At 40.5% G+C, this 19,887-nt stretch overlaps 1 protein-coding gene across 1 annotated transcript in view; it reads right to left on the bottom strand.

The window, feature by feature from the left end:
* IL1RAPL2 (interleukin 1 receptor accessory protein like 2) overlaps positions 1 to 19,887 on the bottom strand; it is a 1,202,505-nt gene that overhangs the window by 618,175 nt on the left and 564,443 nt on the right. Inside the window, exon 2 of the mRNA XM_004388912.1 lies at positions 5,151 to 5,424. Within this exon, the coding sequence (XP_004388969.1) occupies positions 5,151 to 5,424 (274 nt within the window). The remainder of the gene's footprint in view (positions 1 to 5,150; positions 5,425 to 19,887) is intronic.

The raw sequence follows: 19,887 nt of genomic DNA, 5'->3' as shown, positions 1-19,887 counted from the left end.
CTGAAAATAGGTGGAATAAAATAATTAATTGCATTGCATTTTAGCCTGTGCAGGCCAGAGAAGGCATTGCTGCTGTCTCAAGACTCTGCTGTACAATCGTGATCTTTTTTGAGGTCAATTAATTCTACAAGATCCAGACTCTCATTTTTCTACAAGAAACTATCTGCTCTCCAAGAAATAGCTACCCGGGCAACCGACTTGTTGACACTTCACTTTAACTTTTCAAGGATCAATAGTTAAGTTGGAATTGAATTATGAGAAATGTTCACTGTCCTTGAAAAGTTCTTGGTAACCATGGTGGGGAGTAGCGTGGGAGGGTGGAAGGTGATAAAAGCTATTTCTTAGTGTCTGAAGTAGACTAGGACAATTACTTTTCTTTCTAAAGACACAGGTTTTCTTGCAATATGGGACAAAGCAAATCTCATAGTAAATGCTCAGTTTGTTGACTGAAATATAAAAAAACTTGCCTATATATTAATAGCTACATAGGCATTTATAGATCAGGATAATTTAAGGACCATTAAAATCAGGCAAAAGTATTATTTAAAAAAAAAAAAAAAAAACCAAACCCGTTGCCTTCTAGTCGATTCTGATTCATAGCGACCCTACAGGACAGAGTAGAACTGCCCCATAGGGTTTCCAAGGAGCGCCTGGTGGATTCAAACTGCTGACCTTTTGGTTAGCAGCTAAGCTCTTAACCACTTCACCACCAGGGCTCCAAAATTATACACTTCTTAATTTTATTTTTCTGAACTATAGAATATTTCAAACATATACAAAAAATAGAACAATGTAATTCATCCTCATGTACCCATCATACAGATTCAATAATTAGTAACATTCTACATTTCTTGTTTTAAATACCCCAGCCCCCTCAGCTTTTCTGTTGATGTTATTTTTCTGGACTAACAATATTCTTTGGAATGTGATTACTAGCAATGCAAATGTCAGCCTACCTATGCCATGGGGCTGGATAAATATACTAAGGAATGCTGTTTTAGAAAGAGTTTATGAGAAATTAAGATTTTGAGAATCTCAGTTGCTTCAATGACTATGAAAGAACAAGCATAGTTGAATTATATTCCCATTTAAGAAGGGAGTTCTTTGTTCGTTTACCTCGTTGCAGAGGTCATAATGGTTTTGAAGCTATAACTGGTTCTCTGCACTTGACCATGGTTAGCCCGAAGCATGCAGGTTTCTGCAGATGTTCAATTACATTTAATCATTCTTTTCAATATCTGTGAATTCAATTAAGGATTATATGAATATATCTATCTTCATCCACAGCCTAAGTCACCCCTTGTTCCAAGTTGTTGAAAATGTGATATGTGGGATTTTGTCAAATAAGATCACTCTCATCATTTTTATCCTGCTAAATTCCTCCACTGAAAAGATTAGGGTGGGGAGGTGCAGGGTACAGTAATTCTGAGATTGGCACTGCCTCTCAAAATATGACTCACTCCTCCACCATTCTTCTTTTACTAACCCATTAACATGCTAAGAAATTCAACTAACAAATCTTCATGCTGGCCAAAGAAAAATACAAAAATGAGTAATTGCCTACTGAAAGATCACAAACTAAACTTTTATTGTTATGATTCAAAAAGGTGGAGAATATTGCTAGTTATTTCATATCTGCATATTAAAGCACACTAAAATCAATAGAGTAATTTTAATGAGGTCATTAAAGCATTGAAAAACCATCTATGATTACCTCAAAGAGTTATCAAATGGGAGATTTTAGGTGAATACAGACATTGTCAAATTAAGAGCCTTTTTCACTATGAATGTCTCTTGACAATTGCACAAAATCACTTCTATGGATTGAGTTTCTCCCTGAGCACACAGTTGAAGTCAGCAGCAACAACTAGATCTAAAAAACAGGTTCATTATTCACAACCAAATGCTAGCTATTTCACTTATTTCTATCTGGAAGAGATTTCTATATCTCTGAGCTGACAAAAGACTGGTTGCTTCCTTTGGAGTGGTGGCTCCCAAACTTTTTTTCCTTACCAAGGCAAACAAGTTCCACTTACTCCTATGAGTCCCAGTCACTCCTTAGGACCTGCTGTATGAATAAAAGAGGTCACCAAATATGCTAGAATCTAAGCCTCTGCCCAGTGGAATGTCAGTCTCTTTCTTTTCTACTGATCTAGATACCAGTTGGGAGCCCTGGTGGTGCAGTGGTTAAGAGCTCAGCTGCTAACCAAAAGGTCAGCAGTTTGAATCCACCAGCTGCTCCTTGCAAACCCTATGAGGCAATTCTACTCTGTCTTATAGTGTCGCTATGAGTCGGAATCGACTCGATGGTAACAGGTTTTTAGATACTAGCTGAGAACCACTGACTCAGATTGTATTTACAATGGATACAAGCAAGGTCAATCTGTGTGTAGTTGAAAGAGGACCATCTACAGGAAAGGATTTCATGAGCACTGGGAAGTCCTACAACACCCCCAAAGTACTCTCTCACCATCTGTGGACTTGTGCATGAAATTAATGCAAAGCTTTGAGCTGAAAGGGCCTAGAAGCAATGACACCCCAGTAGCAATGAGCATACCCAGATCTTGGTTTCTAATACCGTTCTCCAACAAAAGGAACCCAGAGCTCCTTGGAGACATAAATCATTTGAGGAATGGGACTAGAAATATACAAGATGAGCCTGGAGCATCTTGAATTGCTAGAAAGTAAGAAATTGCTTAAAAGAAAGAAAGGCGGAGTGGAAAGAGAAAGAAAAAAGAAAACACCTCATAATGATGGTAGTGTGGCCAAAGGGACACAGGAGCCAACTGAAAGAGCTCCCAATGGGCAAAGCTAGAACAATTTGAGCAACAAAATAAAGTAGTATTGGATTATAACTCAAAGTATAAAATAAATGTCTATAAATCCATACTGACATGAATAAATGACCGAAAAGTAAAATAAAATGGGGAGAACAGACAAATCTCCCATGCAGAAGAATTTCAAATACTTTGTGATACTCAACCCATAAGGAGGTGGAGCATAACTCCCCATTCCTTAAGTGTAGGCTATGAATAGCAACTTTCTTCCAAAGAGTACAGTATGGAAAGGGAGAAGAAAAGAGTAACTTTACAGTGGAGAAAGACAAACACTCAAGTCAGGTGATCAAGGTCAACATCAACAGTGCTAAGTCCTACTGATACTTTGTCGTCTTAATAAGATGTGATAAGCGTGGTATTTTACCCCTGTGGTCTTCCTCCCAAAAACATATTACACCAGTCTAATCATCAGAAAAAGATTAGATAAATCCCAATTGTGGGACATGATAGAAAACACCTGACCAGTACTCCTCAAACTGTCAAGGTCATCAAAAACAAGTGAGGTCTGAGAAAGTAGCATAGCTAAGAGGAGCCTAAGGAGACATGACAACTAAATGTAATATGGTGTCCTGGATGGGATCCTGGAACAGAAGAAACAATGGAAAAAAACAGGAAATCTGAATAAAGTATTACTTTATTAATGTATCACTGTTGGCTCATTAATTGAAACAAATGTACCACAGTTATGTCAAGATGTTAATAATAGGGGAAACTAGATGTGGGGTATACAGGAACTCTCTGTACTATCCTTGCAATGATTCTGTAATTCTAAAACTTTTAAAATTTAAAGGCTTATTGAAAATCAAATAGGGATGGGGAAGAGATATTTTAGATTGGCAGGTTTTAATGACGGTTGAGGATGGAGTGAAGGTGAGCAGAGGAAGAGTAGCAGAACCCTTGAGAATCTAGGAATACAGTGTTATTGTCACTGAAGCTGAATTATACACACTTCCCAATTTTGACAAGGGCTGCCCAAGTAGGAGAAAATACTGCTTATTACTAAGGGTGTGATCAGAATGATTACTGCTTCTGCCAAGATTCTGGGGATTTTGCCCACTACAAACTGAGACTAAACTCACCATTTGCTCCCCCAACAAACTGCACCCCCCCCAGTGATTCTTAAAGTATCAAGAAGGTTCTCTATTTATATACCACCTTCTTCTCCTGGCCTTTGAACAATGAGGCCTCACAAGGGGCTTCCAAGGGCTTTTGATGAAGAGGAGTCATAGCTTTGGCATCAGAAAAAGTCCACAGAAGACAAAAATAGGGAGGGTCTGCATTTCCAAGAAGTTACAATCAAATAGTAGAGTACAGACCCCTAGTGAGCAACATCAGAGACTCACAAAATGGCAGAATCGAAAGATGGTTTAAAGGTCATCCCAGCTACCTATTTCAATATCTAATGCAGTCTCTATCTGAGATGCTATATCTTAGATTCTAGCACTGAGCTGGAGGGGGAGGAGAGGACATATTATAGAATCCTGAGGAGTCTGGGTGGCGCAAGAGGTTTGCAAAAAATGACTAACCTAAAGGTTGGCAGTGCAAACCCACCTAGTGGCTCCACAGAAGAAAAGGCCTGGTGATCTGCTTCTGTAAAGATTACAGCCAAGAAAACCCTATGGGGGCAGGGGGGATCCCTATGTAGCAGTTCTATTCTATAACACGTGGGGTTGCCATGAGTCGGGAGCCAACGTGATGACAGCTAACAACAACAACAAGGATAAAACAGATTGCTTTTCATTATACACATCTTGCAAGCAGGAACTGTGTCTATGATACTTTCACAGTATAGTACCCAAGATGGCTGTCTTTACAGGGCTCCACGTTGAATATGTAGACACAATGGACTCAAACTCACATTGCCAATTCTATGAAAGATTTTACAGCAGCTCCCAGAACCATCTGAGGTTATTTTTCATCAACAACAAAGGCGAGACCTTGGCCTAAATGATATTTTAGGTCATTTTCATGGCCAGTTATCAAGATCAATGAGCCAAATGGCTCTAATGCAAAGAAATTATTAATATAAGACCCTAGAGGCAGGGGTGGGGTAGGGGAAGATATGAACCACAAAACTTTCTAAACTAAATGATCACACACAGTAAATGAGAGTGCCAGTTTTCAAAAATCTGATAAGAATTTGCTATGTGGTTCCAATAAATAATTAGAACTGAATTTACTGAAGCTCTGTGTATACTGTGATCTTTCAAGAACACTTCCACTGTAGCTGGTGAGGCACACCTGTACACACTCCAGCCCCAGTCAAAAGACTACCAGCTCTGTGACTGAACAATAGTTTCACACGGCACTCACCTTAAAACACAAGTGTAGAATCCACTGTCTTGTGCCTCAGCTGAGTGAAACCATATTGAATCTTCCTCTTTGCTCATCCTGACCTCTGAAAAGATGATGGGCTCTTCCAAATCACCTTTGTTTTTGTACCACATGAGCCTGAGCCCAGTGCTCTGGGCCATGCTATAGTTGGTGCGAATATAACTGTAGAAAAGGGCACATTTCACTCGGACTGGTTCACCTGCCAAAGCCATGTATGTCTTGAGATCCACTGACCAGTCAATGCAGCCATCCACTGAAAGAAAACCAGACGAGGCATGAGATGCAGTGAGCATTGTTGATAATAATGGTAAAAGCAGCAATCATGCCAACATGCACTGAGGAGTTACTATGAGGCAGGCTTTCCTTAGTGCTTTATATAGATTATCTCATTCAATCTTCCCAGTGACCCTATGAGACAGACCAATACCTTCCTTAGATCTGGGCAGCACGGCCCCTGTCCTAGCCCTTTGAGGTGTTTTCCAATCCTCTACACTAGCCTTCTCCTTGGAGCTCCAGTACTCATGCCCAAGGGATTGTCCTGCACCAAGTCCCAATTCCAGGAGGGTGGCCATCTGGTATTTTCTTCACAGGATTGTGTGAGATTGGACTGCCAGAATAATGCTGACGTGTTGATTTTAGGTGACTCAAATTGTTTATACAGTAAGTCCCCAGATTACAAAAGTCCAACTTAGAGACAACTTGTACTAGCCCTTTAATATTATGTAAATTTGCCCTCACTTTGAAACGATTGAACCAACCCCTACTCGCAATAAATTCTTCATCACAATCACCTTCACTTGCTTCCTATGCAGCTTTTAAATCACTGAAAAAGGCTTCAAAAGTTTTCTTGCGCTAAAGTAAGGCTAAATGAGAACCTTATGCACCTGTTCCAACTTATCTACAAATTCCACTTAAGGACAGTCAGGAAAGTATCTTGTTCATAACCCAGGGACTTCCTGTATAGACAGGAGCCCTACAAAAACAAAATTTGCCCGGGACCCCCACATACGTTAGCGCCTACCTGGAGAGTGATGCTTTTATTATTCTTATTTTACACAAGAAGTCCCTGGGGGGTGCAGATGGTTAATATGCTTGGCTCCTAACTGAAAGGTTAGAGGTTCGAGTTCACCCAGAGGTGCCTCAGAAAAAAGACCTGGCAATCTACTTCTGAAAACTCAGCCATTGACAACCCTATGGATCAGATGCTCTGCTAACCCAGAACTGAAACCATTCAAAAAAAAACCCTATGGAGCACAGTTCCCATCTGACACACATGAGTTGGAACTGACTTGATGGCAACTGGTTATTTTACAGACAAGGAAACTGAGCTCAGAGAAGTAAGTGACTTCGCCCAACATCACATAGCTAATAAGTGTTAGAGAGATAGTCTCTGATTCCAGAGACTGTGTTCTTAACCCCTACCCTGTATACAGACTCTGCCTATGATTGTGACAGGAACCGTTATGTTACTTATTTGCCTTTGAGAAACTAAATGCCTGAGTTGAAAGCAGTGGTCACCCAAAGTGATTATTTGCTATTATCTACATGGCCGTTTTCCATAGAATGACCTATTAATAGCAGATTATTTAAGCACAGGTCGATTGCTTCTTATACCCTTAGGCCTCCTTTGCTGCTTAGCTGGTGTGTGCTCATGGGAATATATTAATGTCAGCTTTAATCAAATAATATTTTGGTGGTAAATCTACCATTAAAGACAAATACAGTAAATTCCTTCTTTTCCAGAGGGTTGGAAATGAGGAACTGTGGCTAAGTTAATATGCAGTCAATATAATTAGCATAGATATTCCACCTCAAATTGCTTATTTTCAAAGAATTTCTTCAAATTATGCTATATCCCTTTATATTACTTGAGTACCCTATATAAAATAATCCTTTCATAAAATGTATAAAGATCGCCATTTAAAAATTACGTTTCTCTTACTAAAGTTGTGAACTGATCTGATCTTTATTGTAGACGTTGAGAACTGTGTAACCCAGTGTGTTTATGTTTTAACCTCAGTTGACAGGAAGCTCAAGGCTAAATGCAAGGCTCAAGTGTAATAACTATTCTTACTTAGGGGTATTGCGAAGAGTTCTTGACCTGAGGTTCAAGGGTACCCCGGGGGAGGGTGCCTGGATAGGCTTCAAGGTTGTTGGCAAAACGTTGTGCTTATTTGCATAGGTACACTTTACTGGGGAGATTTTCCACAGCTCTTTATGAGATCTTCACAGGGGTCTATGACCCAGGAAAGTTTTTGAGCTCTATGGCTTCTGATCTCTCTTTCTGACTTGATTTTTCACTGCCCTGCTGGATATATGTGTCTATTATAAGGTGCTGCAAATCCTGTCATAGCATATGAGGTATCATAAAGAAACACTCAAACAAACAACTTATTTTATATTTATACTAACGGCCATTCGAATGTTCTTTGAGGATTCAGAGGGCACCAGATTCATCACTATGGATTTTGATTACCTTTGTGCACCATTAAAGCCAAGAAGGTAAAGTGGATTGGACTAAATATGTACTGATCACTCCATAGCTCTGGGGGTATTTTTTATTTATTCCCTGGCATTAGCTTATCTACCTGTCATTTATCACTCTAATAACTGTCAAGAACGAGGGAAATCCTCATTAGTTGAACTTTCTGGGTTATGGGAATTTACTAGTGACATACCTCTGGAATAAATGCAATTTTAGTATCAAATGTTTTATCATTTTTAAATGAATTTTACATTATTCTTTTTTATGAATTATCTGTGATACTTTTCTCATGCATTAGCACAACTCGGAGGTAATAATATAAATATTTTATAGAAAATATATATTTTCTTATAGCTTCATTTTAAAAGTTGATTAATAGAAACATATAAAACGTGATAATAAAGACTCTGAAATACTACTTTTTTGTTGTTTTTCCTTAACCCTAGGATGCACAGCAAGTGTTTTTGAATTAACAAATTCAGCTTGGCAAAGTAGCCTCAACTTCAATAATCTTCTACCTGATAGAAAAAATAGTTTGAATTTTCTTTTTCAATTTGCTCCCTAAATCCCCTTAGTTACCATCTCTAAATGATCTGTTACATAATCTACACCTTTACAGTGTTAGTAGGTTGCTTTGGCCCATTAGTGACAAAGCATGGTTGGTATTGCAGATAATCAAAATATCTGCTCCTGAGTCACAACAATCAAGCTCTATGGCAGTTTAAGACATTTAACTGCCGTTACAATTAGCTTTATCACACAGACCTTGAGAGTACACTGAGAAAAATTTCCTTTTAAGTATTGTCTGACCAACATGTATTTGATTTAATAGATTTATGGTCCCTTTTCTTCTGTTCCCTTGCTTTAGGTAGCAGAGAGGGAGTATTTAGTTATAAGGTAGTCAATAGCCAGAGAACAGAAATGCAATCATGGGGAAATGATTTCTAAATGTTATCCCCTTTATTATTTTTTTCCCCTCAGTACCCACAGTACAAGGTAAGAGCATAAGGAATCTCAAAAGACCTGAGGGAATTTTTCCATAAAATAGACAAAGGATATGATACCAGGGATCCATGAAAGCCCACTTGCCCCCAAATGTTTTCCCATACTAAACTTTCACCAGTAGAAATCCATTCTCATAAGTCAAGGCATGGGAGCTTTACATCTAGAGAGCATTAGATCACTAGTAGAGTCCAACTAGTTGGTACAATTTTTTAAATTGGATTGCTATTCTTAGCAAAACAAACCAAGAGTGGGGCAAGGAGGGATGGAAGAGGATATAGGGCGTTTATTTTTAGACCTGGGACTAGTGACACAGCAAAGAGGCCAGAAAGTCAGGTGGCAAGGCAGCATGAACAGATTGAACACCTTGAGGTTAAGAAAGAAGTAATGAGAGGTGAAAGAGGGCCATGTTAAGGCAGGAAGAGGTAAAAGGTCACATACAACTCAATTTGCCAAAAGCCATTCCAGGAACCAAAGATGGTGCCATCAGAAGTCATGAGCATGAGTCACATTTCTGTCATGAGGAGTGTGGAGTAACATGCCACATTTTCAGAGTCCCTTGAATGTTGTTGCTGCACCATACATACTTGGCAAATAGCTGAATGAATAGCCCTGTGGTGTTGCTGACAAGGGTGCAGGCTATGGCCAGGTTGAAAACATAGTGGATCTGAGTAGGCCACAGAGGGAGACAACCTGTGAGCTTGACCTCATTAGCACAGGCCTTGAACCTACAAAGTCATCCAGCATCCAGCCCTACTCTGTTCACAACTCCAGTGGCACCTGTTTAATCAGGCCTCTGCAGGGCACCTGAGAAAAGTGGTTTTCTGACAGATTGTCTTCTACCACAGGTGGTCTGATAACTGGGTTTCACTGACCAGACACAAGTGTAAATAGAGGCACTTTAGGAAGGAAGACACCTCCTGCCCCCTGGGATAAAAAAAAAAGAAGTGAAATTTCGTAGTTGGACTGCAACTTTCCACAGAGCAAACCCATCAACTGTATAAGTAGAACGTGTGTCTGTCCTCTGCTTCACAATGTGGTTATAAATATTCCTGTCACTCCATTAGAAATACCTCTTTCTAAGTTACCCATTCTCTGTTCACTCTTGAGTTTTATGAATAGCAATTCAAGGATTTCAAAGAACAATTGTGTTTCTTTATTCTCATCTCTACTCCCTCGATTTAGATCTCTTTAAGGCTCACAAAGTTATTACTCTCGGTTTAGTCTTGTCGGCAGGAACGGTTTAATATCCAAGCTATTCAAAATAATTATAATGGAGCAAAGCAAGCCACTTCTCTAAAACCCAGTTCTCTATTTTAATCATTTCATTCCAATCTTCAAAACAAGTGTGTGCTTGGGGAGTTGGATACGCAGATTCACAAAAGAAGTATATAAAGTGTATACAGGGACTTGCCAGTGTCCATGCAATTTATTTTGCCAGGAGGACTTTCCTAGGGTAAAAACTAGTGCAGCGCTCTGGAAAGTGCCCTGAGTGACCTGAGCAAACCCATCTAGCCTCTTTATAGATAAGCCTCTCTTCCTCCTCAGTATATCCAGGAGAGCAAATCCTGACATACCCACCTGCTGTGAAAACAAAACAAAGCAACATAAAGACCCATGAAAAGTTTACAAATTCTTATAAGAGGAGAGCAAAAAAACCAAACCCGCTGCTGTCAAGTCCATTCTGACTCATAGCGACCCTGTAGGACAGAGTAGAAGTGCCCCATAGGGTTTCCAAGCATTGGCTGGTGGATTCAAACTGCTGACCTTTTGGTTAACAGCCAAGCTCTTAACCACTGAGCCACCAGAGCTCCAGTAAGAGGACAAGGTATAATGATTAACAACAATGATTATATTATTTTAGAAAAAAAAGAATATTGAGCACAGTAAAATTACAGACCATCATGTCTATTTACAACACAATTTTTTATTTGGGTATAAGCTATGTCTAAAATTTCTAATTCTGGATTTTTTCCCCCAAATTAGAAATCCTCTGTTAGGTAAAATGGCTAATTATCACATGAGAAAATACGCAAACTCCAGATATCTTGATGTTCATTTCACCTTGCATCTTGTACCACAGATGTTCCCCAGACTTGTTTATAATGTGTTTTTGATTAATAAATTCATTTATTAAATGTTTTTTTCTTATAACTATGTCAACTATCTCTCATTCATTTTAATGACCAGCTGGCCTGTTTATAAATTAATAGGGCAATTGTTGGGGGCAATTCATCAGATTACCACTAGAGGGCGGGATGTCCAAGTTTTTGTGCAGCATTTCAGTTTTCCTGTCTAACCTCTAAAACTAAGGATTCGCTATCCGCCAACTACTGATTGCTGGGGAGGGATGACAGCACACTGATGGGAGTCACCACTTGTGGGTGATAGAAGGGCCCAGAAGTTGAGCACACAGGCAGCTGAGATCTTGCTCAAACTGGGGAACAAGGCTAGATACACACAAGCTGGATGACCCAGCACAAACAGGTGCAACACCAGCAGCTACTGGCATTCATTGAGCACTTTACAACAAACAGCTAGGCACTATGCTGTGCTGTGCATGCATTGTTTCTCGTTTCATTCTCCAGACAACTCCGGAAGGTAGGGACTCTTGTTATTCCCATTTTACTGACAAGAAATCACAAGTTCAGAGAGTTTATGTGACTTGCTTAAGGTCACTCAGGTTGTAGTGGCAGAGTTCGGACCCCATCCCAAGTGAGTTGGACTCCGGAACCTAGGCTGTTAATCACTGAGTATTCTATATACCCATTGACTTCGAGTCGCTTCTGACTCATAGTCACCCTATAGGACAGAGTGGTAACTGCCCCATAGGGTTTCCAAGCAGCGGCTGGTGGATTCGAACTTTTATGTTAACAGCATGTGTTCTATATACTACCTCCTATATTTCTTGTCCCAGCTCATGAGCCATTAAAAAATTAAAATTCGCTTGGTGCTGTCCAAATTTTCCTGTGTATACCACAGTGTTCATGCTGTCCAGCAGAGCAGATCTTTCTGGCTGAGTGATATTATATCACAAAATAATAACCTTTGTGGGAGTAATAGTCATCAAATAATGCATGCTAATTATCTATGAATTACACACAGTATTTACACAGTAATGAGTTATTAATAATTCATTTACTTCATCTAACCTCTGAAGATCAAATCTAAATCTTGGATAAATTTTATCTGATCCCTATTTGTTTATTTAAAATTAAATATCTGGGGACCACTCAATTGCTAACATTATAATCAAGGAATACAGTTGTGTGCTTATCTTAAAATTTGTACTTATTATGTATTATACTTATTAAATAGAATTTTATGCTCCCTGTTCTTAATTTTTTTTAATGTGGGAATTGAATGCCTTCTATTTCTCTTAGCTCCTACCGACCTAAGAGGAGTTTCTTTTTATTGATTTCATCTATGCATCAGTATCCCTCAGCAGAAAAAAGATTTCCCGCCCTGGCTCTATAAATACAATGAATGATTATTGTTCCAGGTTTTGAAAAAGCATTTATACATTTTTTTAATCAATTGGACTATATGCTTTCCTTTCACACTTTTACCCCCTACTATTCTTCAGTGGGAAAGTTCTGCCTGAATGAAGTCCTTCATCTCATTTCGACCTAGTTATTATGCTTAATAATAAGCTGGCGACCATCTTCATTTCCCCTTCATTACTGGATCTGTGCTACGCTTTGTCAAGATCATTCTTTCGATCTTTATCCGACGAATGAGTTCAGTTACCTTCTGGAGAGGAAGCCATGTGAGGCATTACAACCAACTTCTCAACCCCAGTTACCTGAGGCCTGGTGAGCCTCGTTGGGAATTAACCTCTAGCCAGGAGCTCTCCTTAGATGCCCTGATGTTAACGTGTAGGCAGCGGCAGCAAAAGTGCCTATGGGAGACAGGATATCAGCACTGCAGGCCAACTCCACTAGCAGGCTTTCTGCTGCTCTCTCAAATCCAGGATGCTTGGAGTGAGTTTACAGTCTCCCCAGCCAAATATGCTCTGCCTCCCATGTTCACAGTCACCCAAGCCAAAATCTTTGGGGGTCATTTCTGACTCTTGCCTTTCCCTCCCCATTGGCCTCCTCCTAGTCCTCCTATAAGACATTAAGTCTTGTCATTTTGGAAAAAAATATTCAAATCTGTCCCCTCCTCTCAATCCTCATAAATATATTGAAGTCCAGGCTCTTTTTCTATCTTGTTTGGACTATTGATAAATACTTCTAAATGATCTTCCAACCTTTCCATTCCAATCTGTCCTTTAAACCACTACCAAAGTGGTCTTTCTAAAGCATATGACCATGTCCCTTCAGTGCTCAAAACCTTCAGTGGCTCCCTGTATGCAAATCCCTAAACTTAGCTCATGTGGCTTATCCCAGACTGCCTGTCTTTTTGGCCTCCAGCCACTCCTCTTCATGCATCCCACACTGCAGCTGAATACTCACCCACCATCCTCTGAACATGCAATGCACGTCTCTGCCTTTGCTTTTCGTGTTCCTTCCACTACAACACTCTTTGCCTCTGTGCCTGCCTATTGAAATCCTATTCATACTCCAAGGTCCAGCTTCAAATGCCACTTCTATGGAACTGTGCTTCCCTGCCCCATGTGAATTCTTTTCCCTGTGGTGCTCTTACCATGTGGCTACTGTCTACACATCTACTTCCCAGTTAGACGGGTATCTTACTTAGGTTCTATTTCTAAGACCCGGTGCATTGCACATAGTAGGCACTGATTAAATCTTTATGGAGTTAAATCATATGTGTAATTGTTTCCCAAACAAATTCACTGAGAATCAAAAGTCATTTGCTTTTGTCAAAGACACCTTAAGATACCTCCTGCTGCTTCCCACTGGAGCAGCTAGTGATGTAGCTGAACTCTGATAGGAATGCCAATGGATAGGCCCCAGCATACAACATGTATTCACATTAATAACAAATGGCTGCCACCTTTCCATTAGCTAGCATCATGAGAAACAGGAATAACAAAATAAATTTTCTGCCACATCTCTACTCCAGAACTTATGATTCCCTGCTGAGTAAGTCAGGATCACCAAGTCTGCCACTCAAGCCCTCCAAATTAGGTCCTGACCTATCAAAGCAGCTGCCTACCCACTCTCCAAGAGAAACTCCCTGCTCTGGAAAGGTTGGCCTCCTCCATCCCTGCCCCACCACCCTAGTCCTCCTCGTCAGAGAGCGGGTATGCTGTGGTCCCTTGCCTACTCAGCCCTTTCCCATTTCCACTCTCACACCATTTCTCTCACCTTCAGTGGTGGCTCTCCCAACCAAATCTTAGTCAGGCCCCGAACTTACTTTGCCTAGGTGTTAAGTTAGACGTGGAATCTTGGTTTTTCTACCATATTCATCAAGGTCAGAGACTCCTTATGTTTTTCTTTTTCTTCGTTTTTTTTTTTTTCCATCTTCCCTTAACATCTCTGGAACCAGATGCTTAGTAGGTCTTACTGAATATAGATTTACATATGCTTATCATGTGGTACCTCGCACAATTAAATGCTAGTGGAGTGAACTTCTTTGATTAGTTAATTTTCACATTAGCTAGAGGTTAACCTTTGTATTGTTGAAAATCTTTCCTAAAACATCGGTATCTACTTTTCTGCTTCAGTAAGTAGAGAATCGTGAAGAGAATGAAATCTTTCTGGACTGACTGAGGATTTGTCAGGCTCTCGGAGTCATCACTATGGACCCCAATCCCATGGTGGTATAAGAAGATGACATGGCAGTATGGAAAGAACATAGGGCTGGCAGTGGATCAAAAAGCCTGGTTCTCATTCCACCTTTGCCTCATTAACTAGATACATGACCTTGGGAAAGTCAGTTTCTACTCCTGAAAGAAATGAGGAAGTCAAACTAGACAAGCTCTAACCTAGCATCAATAACACGAATTAGCCCATGGTTGTTGAGGTCACAACACTGAGATGCATACATGCTCAACTGGAAAATCTCTTCCTGGAGATCTATTTGGTTTTTTACTTAATTTCAAAGTTACAAAGAACTAAAAAAGAATAATACAAGCAGTCCCTGTGTTACAAACAAGATCTGTTCCTAACTCTGTCTTTAAGTCAAATTTGTAGGGAAGTCAGAACAGGTGCATAAGGTTCTTATTTAGCCTTACTTTAGTGCAACAAAAGTTTTGAAGCCTTTTCAATGATTTAAAAGCTTCATGTGCAGCAAGTGAAGGTGATTGTGATGAATTTACTGCAAGTAGGGGTTGGTTCAATCGTTTCCAACTGAGGGCAAATTTACATAAAGGGCATGTATGAGTTGTTCCTAAGTCGGACCTTTGTAACCCAGGGACTGCCTGTATAACGAAATCCCATGATTTCACTATCCAGAAATAATAATGTTAACTTTTTTTCCCCCAATTTGCCTCCTGTAGCTTTGTTTTATTAAAGAAATAAAACATTGAAGATATAGCTAATGTCCCCTTTAACCACCATCCACAGTCCCATCCTCACCTTAAATCCCTCTCTGGAGGTAACCACTATTACTTCCAACTTTTAGACTCTTAAATACATAAATAAAACCCGTTGCTGTTGAGTCGATTCCGACTCATAGTGACCCTATAGGACAGAGTAGAACTGCCCCATAGGGTTTCCAAGGAGTTGCTGGTGGATTTGAACTGCCAACCTTATGGTTGGCAGCCGAGCTCTTAACCACTGGGCTACCAGGGCTCCACATACATACATAGGTAACTTGAAAAAAAAAAAACATTTTTTTTCAGTGATTAAAAGTTTGTCCTATAAGGGAGGGATGAGTGGGAATAAAGCTAGTTAACTGGAGGCTCTTGAGTTCTGTTGAACTGAGGTCTAAGTCGGTATACATGGAGGCATTGCACACGCCTGCTACATGGGCACCCTGCACCTTACACGCAGAGCCCTAGGCATGCCTCAGAGTCTAGAGGATGTTTTTGCTTTAAGTTATAGTCACTTACATGCCATACACTGCCACACAGATATCAGGATGAGGCCGCTGATACTGTTTGAGCTCTGGTCTGTTATGGGGAGAGTTTTGATTTATGGCAGAGACCTGATTGTTACTTGTCAAATAGCAAGGCTGTAAAAGTTATAAACACAGGGCAGGGCAGAGACACAAAGCACTGTTCAACACACATCTTCCACTCTACACTTGGTTATTCCTATTTCAAATCAAATTCTGGGTCAAGAAGAAAATACTGTTTCCCAAGTAAGTACCAAAACCAAAAACCAAACCTGTTGCCATCGAGTCAATTTCAACTCATAGTGATACTATAAAAGTAGGGGTAAATCTTCTTTATTGTTATTGTTGTTAGGTGCCGTTGAGTTGGTTCCAACTCATAGCACATTATGTACAACAGAACGAAACACTGCCTGGTCCTGCGCCATGCTCGCAATCGTTGCTATGTTTGAGCCCATTGTTGCAGCCACTGTGTCAATCTATCTCGTTGAGGGCCTCCTCCTTTTTGCTGACCCTCTACTTTACCAACATGATGTCCTTCTCCAGGGACTGATCCCTCCTTATAACATAACTCATTTACCTATCTGTTTGCAAGGTTAGCACAACATCAGCTACCACAAAATCCTCCTCTTCCTGAGCTAACCAAATAATGGAAGCTCTTGCCTACTCTGACTGTCAGAGGCTGGTGAGGATTAAATATAATTCAAGTGCTTAGAACACTACCTGGCACACAGATGGTGCTCATTAAGTCTTCCTATTACTACTACTTCTTCTACTATTAATTATATAACTATTTTGTTAATTTTTCTACTGTAGCTCTTAGGCCTTTAAATATAGTAATACATCCTATTACAATGTAAAGTACTTTTATTTCATCCTTATATTAAAGTTAGGTCATTACATTGCTTTTTCTAATTTGGGACATAGGTAAGTCATATTACCTATGAATTTCATTTCAGGACAGTGAAAAGGACATTATGAAATACTAAAATATAATGTGTTTTAGTATATTAATTTTATATAATATTATAGAGTAACATATGCTTATTACTCTAATATCATTATGCATACCTGGTTATGTTACATTATAATAAATTATATTAAAATATTATTATAGATAGCATACTTATATTTTATAAATTTTATATATTGTTATGGATTGAATTGTGTCCCCCAAATATATGTGTCAACTTGGCTAGGCTATGATTCCCAGTATTGTGTAATTGTCCACCATTTTGTCATCTGATGTGATTTTCCTATGTGTTGTAAATCCTGCCTCTGTGATGTCAATGAGGCAGGATTAGAGGCAGTTATGTTAATGAGGCAGAACTCAATATACAAGATTAGGTTGTATCTTGAGTCAAATCTCTTTTGAGATATAAAAGACAGAAGTGAGCAGAGAGACAGGGGACCTCATACAACTAAGAAAGTAGAGCCAGGAGCGTGCATCCTTTGGACCCAGAGTCCCTGCACTGAGAAGCTCCTAGACCATGGGAAGACTGATGACAAGGAATCTTCCCCCACAGCTGACAGAGAGAGAAAGCCTTCCCCTGGAGCTGGCACCCTGAATTCAGACTTCTAGCTTACCAGACTGTGAGAGAATAAATTTCTCTTTGTTAAAGCAATCCCCTTGTGGTATTTCTGTTATAGCAGCACTAGGTAACTAAGTCCTATACTTATATAATGTGTTTATTTTATATTTTAAATAATTATAAATGTATAATCATAATACAAAATATATTGTTGTAATAAACCTGTTGCCATCAAGTTGATTCTGACTCATAGCGACCGTACAGGACAGAGTAGAACTGCCCCCAAAAGGTTTCCAAGGCTGTAAATCTTTACGGAAGCAGACTGCCACATCTTTCTCCGATAGAGCTGCTGGGTGGGTTCAAACCGTTGACCTTTCGGTTAACAGCCAAGCACTTAACCACAGTGCCACCATGGCTCCTTATTATTATAATAAGTAAATATATTTATAACTATATTTATATATTGACTATAATAGGATTGTAGGAAATCGATGTTTTGTAAGTCAAAAAAGTCAAATACTGACAATTTTATATGATTTGTCCTAATACATATCTTAATAATACATATCTTAACAAAATAAATACCATAAATATAAATAAACATTTATTACATAAAATTGTAACTATCCTAAAAAGGGAGAGTAGTGCCAGATAGAAGGAGCCCTGGTGGTGCAGTGGTTAATTGCTCGGCTGCTAACCAAGAGATCAGCAGTTCTAACCCACCAACTGCTCTGCAGGAGAAAGATATGGCAGTCTGCTTCTGTAATGATTGCAGCCTTGGAGACCCTGTGGGGCCATTCTACTCTGTCCTATAGGGTCGCTATGAGTTGGAATTGACTCGATGGCAATGGTTAGTGCCAGATACAGTTAAGAACTTCTTTGTTAGTTGGTAAATAATTTTATTATTTGTCAATACAAATTGTTCCATGCTATTGTTCTTAGGTCTGTCCAGTCGATTTTGGCTCACAGCAACCCCATGTGACAGAGTAGAACCGCCCCATAGGGTTTTCTCGGCTTAGCTGTTATGCCACCAGGGTATCCTGAGAGCTAAGAAGTAACAGGGGTAGGAGGTTGTAGTAGTATAACAATATTGTTGTTGTATGCCATCAGTTGATTCCGACTCATAGCAACCCCATGTGACAGTATAGAACTGCCCTATAGGGTTTTCTTGGCTATAATCTTTACTGGAGTTTGACTGTTCGTATCACCAGGGCTCCTTTGGTCCATACTAAAAACCAAAACCAAAACCAAATCCTTGAGGAGTCCGGCAAGATGGCGCTCTAGGCAGAAGCACCACGCTGTCCCTCCACAGCAAAGATCCAAAAAACTAAGCCAAACAGAGAATCAACAATCCTGAAACCCTAGAACATCAAATGAAGAGATAAAGAACTCAGCCGAGCACCAAATGGAGTGAGAATACTGAAAGAGAACGGAGAGCGAGGAGAGATGCATGCAGAGGTCCCCTACCAGCTAACGCAGCGCAGATCCACCATCTTGGACTCCTATCGGAGACCACCAAACAGGGGTATGAGAAAGCAGCCTCACAGAGCGTTCAGTGGGAGACAAAACAGCCGGTAATTTGCGGTGTGTGCTTTCCCACCCCCCACCCCTCTTCGCCCTGGCTCGGCCTCCTCTGCTTCCCGTGGTGGCCGCGGTCTCTTGACTGGGAGGCGCCGGCTGCTTGGATTCCACACGTCCAAGCGGGCAGCTCTCTGGGTGCCATTTGTTGGCTGCTAGTGTTGCTTTTTTTTTTTTCCCCCCAGCTTCTTTTGATTTCTCGCTTGCCTCTCGCTGCCTCCCCCTCCTTCTGCTCGAGTGCCTGGCTCCGAGCACCATCTTTGCTTCTTCCTGCGGGGCTGAGGGGCTCCATTCGGGTGTGCGGCTGCTTCCTGGTCTGGGCTGCCGCACTGGTGGGATCCCGGGGCTTTTGTTCATTTGTTCCTCTGCTTCCTGTGGCCACGGTCTCTTGATCGGGAGTTGCCGGCTGCTTGGATTCCACACACCCAAGCGGGCGGCTCTCTGGGTGCCATTTGTTGGCTGCTGGTGTTGCTTTTTTTTTCTGCTTCTTTTGGTTTCTCGCTTGCCTCTCGCCACCTCCCCCAACTTTTGCTTGAGTGCCTGGCTCTGAGCGCCATCTTTGCTCTTTCCTGCGGGGCTGCCGGGCTCCATTCGAGTGTGCAGCTGCTTCCCGGTCTGGGCTGCTGCACTGGTGGGATCCCGGGGCTTTTGTTCGTTTGTTCATTTTGAATTGTTTGTCTGTTTTCTTTTCCTTTTCTTGAGTTGGGAGCCCTTTCTGGCCAGGCGGAACTGCGTGCCAGGGAGATCCCCTTCGGCTTCCACAGACATGCAGAGGGATCCCTGAACGCATTTCTTTCTTCGTTGGTTTTTTTTTCTTTCTGTTTTTCTGGGGGGGCCTTTCTTGTTCCTTTTTTTTAAATTTGTTTTCTTTTCTTTTTCCTCTTTTTCCCTTTTGTCTTTCTTCTTTGCTCAATTTCTCATCTATCTCTTCCTTCTCTTTCTGATCCCTGAATACCAGGTGTTGTATGCCTCTGCGCCTTCTGGCCAGACTGTGCTGTGAAACCTGACAGTGACTTCCCCAGACCTCATAGCTGCATCAGTGGGATCCCTGGGAACTTTGCGGTTCTTTAACCTTTCTGATTTTTTTTTATTTATTCATTCTTTTCTTCCTCTTCCCCTTTCTGTTTTTCTCCATTTCATAGTCTCTCATCTCTCC

This window comes from Trichechus manatus, unplaced genomic scaffold (genome assembly GCF_000243295.1).
Source record: "Trichechus manatus latirostris isolate Lorelei unplaced genomic scaffold, TriManLat1.0 scaffold00221, whole genome shotgun sequence".
NCBI lineage: Eukaryota > Metazoa > Chordata > Mammalia > Sirenia > Trichechidae > Trichechus > Trichechus manatus.
The sequence above is the reverse complement of the archived record's forward strand: the minus strand, read 5'-3'. Positions and strand labels throughout refer to the sequence as shown.